We start from the raw sequence: 9,397 nt of genomic DNA on the forward strand, positions 1-9,397 counted from the left end.
ACTAATTGTAGAATCTAAATAAATGATTATATACATGGTTATGTGATTTTTTTTCTATTAATTAATATTTACTATTTACTATTGTTAATGTTTATTTTGAAATATTATGAGTTTTTATTGAAATGGATAACTAATTATTTAGATATTTAACAAATAGTATCTAGTCGAATAATTAGTGAATATTACTATTATGAATTTGAAATAAGAACGAATAGTAAAATTATTTTTAATTGGGCTTGAGACGAGTACGAGCATATAAACGAATTTCATAATTCACAAATTGTATAATTATCAAATTTATACAAAAAATTTAAAAGTTAATATTGTTAACAAAATTTATATATAATAATTAATTCCCGTCGACGGGCGACAAACTAGTAATTATTTAAATGAGAAGCCCATAAATCAAGATCCTAGTTCATCTATAGTGTCATGTTAATTTTACCTGAATGGTTATGAAAAAGTTTTTTTTATTATATCTGCAAATGACTGGTTTTGAAAAAGTTTTTTATTATACCTGCAAATGACTAAACTCAATAGTGCTGGCTATATGTCATACTTCCTCCGTCCTATTATTAATATTTTAATTACTATATTAGGAGGACGTCCCACTAATAATATTTCATACTAAAAAATTAACCATTTTAAATATTACTCCCTTCATCTCATAAAAACATGAATATTTTTTCATTTTAAGACGTCTCACAAAAACATGAACATTTCTATTTTGGTACACCACCCCACCACAATCCCTTTACTTTTCATCTCTATTTTTTATAAAGTGGGATCCATTTTCTACTCACAATACACTTTTATCTAACATTTATTAAAATCCGTGCCACTTACAAATGTTCATGTTTTTGTGAAACGGAGTGAGTATTTATAATGAACCCAATTCACTTAAAATAATCTATTAATATTTTTCACCAACTCACTTTATACATTAATTATACTTTTCTTAGTTTTTGTACCCAAAAGTAATAAGACATTACTAATGAGACGAAGAAAGTATTATAGAGAGAAGTTTTCACGGATGCATTTTGCATGCCAACAACAAATCAACCCACCTTAATGGTAATGGGCTAGAAAGTTGGATCTTCTATGATTTAAATATTTATTCTTATAGTAAAATAGTTTGTTGGCCATAAGCAGCAAGTTATATCATGTTATCATAAAAATTCATCCCTGTAAAATTTTGAGTTATATTATGTCATGATAAGAGCACGACATCGCACTATGCATTCTACAAAATGGTGTGAGCCACTATAACACGACACGATAAGACCAAACACAAAATCTAGTAGAAAGAGAAACTACTATCGCAACAGCCTTGACAAGCCATCCCAGATCAAACAAGGCAAGAAAGCAAGAACTTCATTTTTCATTGTTCTTAACAACTCCACCAACAATTTATGACCTAAAACACAATGAATGGGGATGAATCTACTGCTGATAACCAACATAAGGGAAAATAATTTACGCGCTATATAAGGCCAAGCATCGGTAAATACCAAAGGACGAAGGAACGCAACAAAATTTGGGAAACGAGAATCGTTAAAACTTCCAAGTGAGAAGCATGGGGAAAAGTATAGTAGTAGTGTGGGGAACTACTGGCTACTAAGCTCGACGCAACGTAATGTGCAGCACTGCAGCATAATTAAGCCTCGAAAATGGTCGTACTCTACAAGCTTAACATCTGAACCAGACATAGCGAAAAGTAAAAGCTAAAAACACATAGATACCATGTAAGTATCAGTTTCTATGTATATATAACTTATCGAGGTGCTCATCAGCGATCAGCTCTCAGTGGATGGATTGGCGAGGGGCACGGGGTCGGACAGGAGTCTTTGATGGGCTAACTCTGCAAGTGCCAAGATCTCGGATTAATCATCTACCACAGGGAGAAATTATGCATAAACAAAGAGATCCAAACCTTATGGGCAGTGATCCTAAGACTGCTCCGCTGCAGTTTAGAGCTGCTATTGCACTCTCGGCCTACCAAAGGGGAGATCACTTGCATCAAACATTGATGCCGATAGCAGGTTTAATATATAAAGAAACAATTCATAGACAAAGTATCATTAAAACAGAGCACAATAGCACGACTTGTGCAGATTTAGACAAAGAGAAAATGACAATCATGTCCCAGCACGGGGTCAGTTTTTTTTGTGTTTTAAAGACGTGAAATTCAAATTTAAGGGTGCTGGTGCCTCATGAACTTGCAACTAGCAGAATATAAAATCTGAAGTTGAGAAAATGTGTCACGAAAGGACAGACAAATTCCAGAAGCACCATACGTTTAACATGTAAAGATTACTGGAAACTAATGCACAACCATCCCAAAAATATAGCAAGAGGGGTGTGTTTGCTTTGAGGTATAAGGAAGGGATAAGCTCCACTTACCACCTTATACCTCGTTTTCTTTGACGTAATAAAAAATCCGAGCAGATGGTATAAATTTTGGGGCAGCACCTTTTTCCTTGGGAAATGGATATTTTATACCTAAGGGAGGGTGGTATAATTTTATACCACCTTATGAAGAGTGGATAAATATATTATCATTCAAACCAAACAAGATGCTCTGTATAAAAATTGTGGTCCACTTTAAATGATAAATTTATACCTCATTATATCATCCCTCCATTTAGAGTGATAAAAAGCAAACACACCCTTAGTTGGAAACAACATAAGAAGGGGGAAATGGCCAGACTAAAATAGTTCTATGATCAAAGAAACTACACATGGCTAACTTATTGAAACATATCCATATCAGCTAAGAAATGAATCACATTTGCATGTCTCAACATAATAAAATCAAGAGGGAGAATAAAGTAAAACCTGCATGAAGTTACAAAAATGTAATCGTTCACAGTGGAAGGAGAGCATGAAGATAATCCTATGAAATAAATTCAGTAGCAAATGTAACTCAAGGAAAACAAAGTGGTTTTTTGAAAGAAAAAAAAAGTCCAACTGCTCATAAATTCATATTTTCAGCAGCCAGGTATCAGTGCGTGTATAAGAGATGGGCTTATTTCAAAATTGGTGCATTATCCATGTTAGGCATGGAAAATGAAAGATTTCACTTTTACTATATGAAGAAAGCTAAGCTAAAAGGCTATGGAAAAGCTATTAAATTTACCGATGTAATTTTATAGAATCTTATTGGAAATCAGAGCCTATTAAATGCTGAAAGTCAACTACAACAAAAGAAAACGAACTAACTTAACCTATAACAACACTAAACATAACATAGCATATCTTCCGAATTAACAAGCAGCCATTCTCTCATTCACAACTTCTCTCTCAGCTGAAGCTCTGTTCAGTCAATACTTCTATCCTTAAATGAATTAGGGAAAAACATAGGAGCAGGGCTAACGTCATATGCAGCACAATCCAGGATAATCATCCCGAAATTTTTTTACCTTTGACATGAAGCAAAATCTCACCAGTAAAAATCACAGATATATTTAAGAGAATGTTTCTATATTGCATCAAACAGATATCATGGTTGACTATTATAGACTCCCAAATATGAGTTATGAGTAAAATTATCAAACAGAAGAAATCATTAAAGTATTTCTTCACTGACTATTAACATTTGTTTTTCAGCTTCCTGACTCACACTAGAAGAAGCTTCTTAGATTAAAAAGCTGAAGAACAAGGAAAAAGTGAAAAAACATGTACAACAAGAGGGCAACAACAGCACTGCATCTTTTGTGAACCAAACGTGTCGAAACAAATTTGTGTGGTTGAGCATGGCACAATAAAGCAAGGTATTTTACAAGCTCATATATAACAAAAATAGAAACATAATGGTAACTTCTATAGCATGTCCAACTTCCATACTCCTATTAGTTCGTCTACATATCAAATGACATTAACTAGTGAATGATGCTTTAATATGTTGAAGAGGATTGGCGATGTGGGATTTATCGAAAAGTTCATCAACAAGAGGCCTCTAATTATGCAATACAATATGTAGAAGGTTGATTATCTGCTACTTTAAGAGCAAATAAGTTGAAAGAATAAATATTATTAGCCTTTAGTGCGACTTATTCAACCAAAGGAGAAATTTGAAAGGAGATTTGATGTCATGTAAGCTGAACTGACAGGAGCACATCTTTTACTTTCGGCACAGGCTAAACGCTGTATAACTTGTCCGCTTATATATATTTCTGCAAACAAAATGCTCCATGAATCAACAAGATACTTTCACCTTGATTTGGCATAATAGATAAAGAAGTTAAGTTCTGTCAAACTATGGTATGGTGCCCTCAATGTTTGACATAATAGATAAAAGAAATTACTCTAATAGATCCAACATTGTTTCCTTATACAAATTCCAGACTAAAGAACACATCAGCACTCAGCAGAACTGTTGCTAAGTATACTATAAATTACAACAAGCATGTAAAATAGATTTTCTCATGGAATGTCAAGTTTGGCAAGAAATTAATCACTTCTCATGCACCAGAATTGCTATGCGGAAACTCAAAAGCTTCAGAAGGAGACTAAATTTAGCTAACATGATCATGTTACAACAAATCAAGAACGATGGGGAAGCTTGTTGTTCTTACCATCACAAACTCCACAAAAGCTATACGAGTTGAATGATGATAATCACCGAGCAACCTCAAACGATAAACCTGAGTCAACAGATGCATTTCATGATTTACAATTTCAAGAAATGAGTTGTTCAAGGGTATCATACTAGCAGCAGCTACAAACCTCTCCACAAATAGACTCGAAGAAGAGTTTGACATCTGCTTGAGTGACCTACATCAAGCAACAACAAATCACTAGTACCAGGCCAGAAATTGCCCATTGACACTGCACGAAAAGAATTCTGAAAACCAAAATACCTTTTTATCAATGTTTGTGCAGTAGATAGTTCTTGCACACATCTCCCTTTCATCCTCAGACTAGTTCACAAAACAGCAGCACTCAGCATGTCATTATTGAATTAACTAGGGCTTTAACAGAAAATTTCTTACCCTTGGCAAAAATGTTGGATTAACAGGGGCAATTGCAGTTTTGGAGGGTAGCACTCTCACAGGATAAAAACCGAGCATAGTTCCAGCCAAGCTCAGAGCATTCCTTGCCCCTTCTGCTAGTAAGTGACAATGTGAGCAGACTAGCTATTTAATAAAATACACACCAAAGGTACCATGTGCATACCCTCATCAGTGAATTCAATGAAGGCAAAACGAAGAACGGAATTGGGGTCACCACAAACACGGCAATCCACAACCTATCACAAAACCATGGAAAACAATTCTTAGAACAACAATTTAGTTGTGAATGCTTTAACTAGTGCTCATATTGAGGACCAAAAGATATTTACCTGTCCACAGTTAATGAAAAGCGCTGCCAGTTGCTCTTCAGTAACCTACATTCATCACAAGAAACACCAGAGTTCATACATTTGTAAAGGAATTTAATGATAAACAAACCTCAAACTAGATTCTCTTTACCTGGTGATCAATGTCAGAGACATACACCGTCCGCCTAATCACGTCCTCTCTTTGAGCCATGCTTGTTCGGCTATTCATCCTCCGCTTTCCATTAACAAAGCCATTTTTCTTCTACAAATCAACAACACCATCATCATTACTAAACAGCCTCTCAAAAGACTAAAACAAGAGAGAACGACAATGGCAGGACAAAAATATGTAATCATGAAATAACTCACAGTAAATAAAAGCCAATATCTGATTTTTTTTCACTTCTTCATATCCTGATAATTTGGGCTTCAACAAATCCATGAACCAAATTACCCCATGTCATACTACATTAAACCCAACATATTCTCATCATCTATAGTCCTATATTTTTCAGCAACCAATCAAAAGACAAAAGGCAGTCTACAACATAAGCATGATAACTCAGACCCCAAAACAAAATAAACTTACCAGAAAAAAATACCGATACCAAAAAGAACCTTTCAAGTAGAATTCAACACATAATATCATTGATCACAAATATTTATCACGTAAAATACCAACCCTTCTAAAAGAATTGGCAGTGGGAACTCCCGAGTTAACCTGCTGCTGCATTACAAAACCAGTAGCGTTGAACCCAAAATGGCCCGCCGCAGCCGCCGCAACCGCAGCAGCATGTGGGGGTACCAGCAACTTGTGCGGACCGCCACCACCACCGAAGGCTGAGAGGGAGGGCGGCACGAATTCCTTCGCCATCGGATTCAACTTGGACAGCATTTCCTCCAAATCCCTCATCTCCTTCTTAAACCCTTCCCCTCCATCATCTATCTCCCCATCCAACTTCTTCTCCAAAGAGACCCCATTTCCGTTGACGGGCAGCTGATGGTGGCCGTTAGGTATCTTCTGCGGCACCAGAAGGAAACTCTGATCAGCGGGCTTTGTTGACTGGCCGTTAGCCGCTGCCGCCGCCGCGGCTTTGTTCGTCGACTGCTGGTGGTGATCCGCGGCGTCGTTATCGCGATTCGATGACGTAATCGCGTTAGCACCGGCATTCTCCACCACGGCCATGATCAAACGCCTTCGCGAGAATCACGTTTTTTTCACTTTATTTGACAGTTTTTTTTTCTCTTTTTATTTTTCCACACGGGTCTGTGGAAAACAACAAAAACAGAAAAACCCAAAATTTATTCTTCAGTTTCACGGATCAAAGCTAGAAAAAATCCAGACTTTTTTTTTCTTGTTTCTTGAGAAATGCTAAACGAAAAAATCAAAACAAAATCGGAAGTGTTATACCTGATGGGTCGAGTACTTCTAAATTGTCTCCATTTGAGCAATTAAACTGGAAGATCGTGAGCTAAGATATCAAGACCAGAATTATTAAAAAAGAAGAGAGGCAAAAAACAGAGCACGCCTTTTCCTTTTAATTTTTGGGTTTATTTTATAGTATTTGTAAGAATATTTTACTGAGTCTGCAAGGAGAAGATATGTACAGAGAGAGAAGGAATAGTGCAAGTATATAGACACAGACAGAAGAGGGTTTTAGAGAGAGAAAAATGGGTAATTGAGGTTTCTCTTCGGATCGTCCGTTTTAGCTGTGGCTTTTTTTTTTTTGGGTGGGTTTTAGAGAGAGAAAAGTGGACAATTGAGGTTTCTCTTCGGATCGTCCGTTTTAGCTGTTCCCTCTTTTTAATTAAAAATAGAAAATAATACGTATTGTATGTTGTGATTGATTAATAAATAAAAGTTTGGTTTTAATTTTTATTACACTTTTTTATATCAAAAATTCTGTACAAACTTAGATATATTTTGGGAATATTAAAATTATTTTATAATTAATTATTGCATAGCTATCTTATTTCTTATAATACAAGTTCTTTTCGAGTCAAATATTCAAAATAAAATGAATGATGGTCACTAAATTGCAATATTCAACTATTATTCGAGAAGATATGTTACAAAGGAATATAAAGTCAGGGGTTAGAAAGAGAGAATAGGGCTAACGGCGTTACTCTTTTCTTCAGATAGTCCGTTTAGCTGAGTTCTTCACTTCATAATTCATTAAATTAAATAATAGTATAAGTTTTTACTTTTACATATCGCACTTTATTTCGCTTTTCATTTTAAATGATTTATTTGTGTTTGTTGACCGTGCAACAATATTAAGATGGACGTCTATTGTATTTGGAAATTTGAAAATCAGTTTTTTTTTTTTTTTTTTGAAAAAGAAAATCAGTTGTTGTACAATTATTACATCTAAATCTATCGACCAATATGAATGACTAGAATTTATTGTTTATTATTATTATTTAGTTATTCAATTTGGGCGACCATACACTTTGAATAAATAATAAAATTACATACTAATAATTCCTAAAAGCTAGCTTTATTAGTTTTTTTCTTGTTTTGGTTCCATGGTTTGGACTTCGTTAACAACGCCTCCAAAAATATTATGATGCATAAACCGGATAGGACGGGTCCCTACCTACCTAGACTTTATATTAGTAACTAATTATATTTTTCGTATAAATACTAATTCTTTTTTAAATTTTAAAAATGCTCTGATTAATACTCCAATCGTCCCTGAAAATTGTAACTTTTTGTTTTGAAAATGATCCCACAAACTTTCTGTTTCACTATTTATAAAATGGTGTGAAACTTAATCTCCACTTAAATATAATTACTATCACAATTTTTTAAGACGGATGGAGTACATATCTAAATTAAATGAGGAAATATGACTACATCATTGAGGAACATCTATTTGAGATTGGTGACACCTATGTTTGTTTTATGTATGATGTTAGATGCTAATCATGTCATATTTGGCATGTCATCATTAAAATGTAAGATTTTTTATTTGTGGCGGTCAGTTAAAGTAATGTAGATGGTGATTGTAATTAACTGTTCTAGTTTGAGAGACATACAAATGGTATTTAACAGCATCCCCGCCACAGAGCCTCTATTCTTTAGAATCAATTCTTTATAAAGTCATCCACTTCATATTAGTGAATTTTATAAAATGGCTTTGTAAATTTTTCGTCTCATCATTTTCTAAAATTGAATGTATGACATTGTTGAGTTGCTCCTTTTCTCAGAGCCGAACAAGAATAAGGATTTTCTCGTCTAAAAACATCGTCGATAAACAGTTTCGCCTCATAGCGTATTAGGGGTAAAGTAATTTTGATAAAGTCATTCACCGGCGACCTCAAGATCATAATAAATGGAATAAGAGATAGAATGAATTTTGTACGAAAAATGAGTGAAATGAATTGATATTTATAGAAAAAATTTAGTTAAAGACACAAAAATAAATAAATAGAAAAAGAGTCGTTTAACGACATTGTTGAATTAAGAAGACAACAACAACCGAAATTAAAAAAAAAATCAATTTATTTTAAAATATGTGCGTTCAAGCATGTACATGCCTTCTTCGCCTTCGAGCTGGGCTCATTTCTTCGAGCCTCCTATCGTGTCTGGTCTCAATAGCGCGACAGGGCTCGCCGAGGTAGGCTCGAGCCCCTTGGTTGAGCTCTACTGTGGATACTCTAATTGGGCTACTATATATGAAATTCATTATCCAAATATTAAAGAGCCGTTGCGCAAAAGTCAATATGACCCGAATCTAGGTTTGATCCGAATCTAACACGGATTTGGATTTAGATCGGGTTCGAGCTAATCCGATTCTCATGGCTCATGAATCAAGAGTTTGGATCAGGTTTAAGTCGAATTTGAGTTAGGAGTTAGATTTTGGTCGGATTTAGGTCAAATTTGAATTGACCCAACACGTGTACATAGTAGGACCATGTCAACTTTTATCAATACTAAAAGGGATTTTCAATATGATTTAGATGCGTGTGATTTTAGATATGTCGCTGGTAAAATTGATTATGAGGTTTGAGATGATGTGAATAGACTTTTGATTGTAGATAAAAGTTGATGTACACATTTTATATATA

General features: G+C 34.6%; 1 protein-coding gene across 8 annotated transcripts; it reads right to left on the reverse strand.

Annotated features, from left to right (window-relative positions):
• Window positions 1–1,536: 1,536 nt before the first annotated feature.
• On the reverse strand, window positions 1,537–7,104 carry LOC131019755 (polyadenylate-binding protein-interacting protein 12-like). Of its 8 annotated transcripts, none has more exons than XM_057948343.1 (11): window positions 6,735–7,104; window positions 6,006–6,590; window positions 5,475–5,585; window positions 5,345–5,389; window positions 5,179–5,251; window positions 4,995–5,107; window positions 4,863–4,922; window positions 4,729–4,776; window positions 4,578–4,646; window positions 1,934–1,995; window positions 1,537–1,861 (listed from the first exon to the last, which is right to left on the reverse strand). In XM_057948343.1, the coding sequence occupies exons 2-11, from the start codon at window positions 6,507–6,509 to the stop codon at window positions 1,804–1,806; spliced, it is 1,143 nt and encodes a 380-aa protein (XP_057804326.1). In that variant the 5' UTR covers window positions 6,510–6,590; window positions 6,735–7,104; the 3' UTR covers window positions 1,537–1,803. The 8 variants fall into 8 exon arrangements, with proteins under 8 accessions (XP_057804326.1, XP_057804329.1, XP_057804328.1 ...); XM_057948346.1 differs by having other exon boundaries at window positions 5,475–5,582; window positions 6,045–6,590; window positions 6,735–7,093; XM_057948345.1 differs by having other exon boundaries at window positions 6,045–6,590; window positions 6,735–7,093.
• Between the last annotated feature and the right edge of the window lie 2,293 nt (window positions 7,105–9,397).

This window comes from Salvia miltiorrhiza, chromosome 1, assembly GCF_028751815.1.
Source record: "Salvia miltiorrhiza cultivar Shanhuang (shh) chromosome 1, IMPLAD_Smil_shh, whole genome shotgun sequence".
In the NCBI taxonomy this organism is placed as follows: Eukaryota; Viridiplantae; Streptophyta; class Magnoliopsida; order Lamiales; family Lamiaceae; genus Salvia; species Salvia miltiorrhiza.

Coding starts and splice junctions, on each gene's coding strand:
- LOC131019755 (XM_057948343.1), bottom strand. CDS start 6,509: ATGGCCGTGGTGGAGAATGCCGGTGCTAACGCGATTACGTCATCGAAT. Junction 1,996..4,577: donor CTTTTGTGGAGTTTGTGATG/GTAAGAACAACA, acceptor CCCCTTTGGTAG/GCCGAGAGTGCAATAGCAGC. Junction 1,862..1,933: donor TTAGGATCACTGCCCATAAG/GTTTGGATCTCT, acceptor TGGCACTTGCAG/AGTTAGCCCATCAAAGACTC.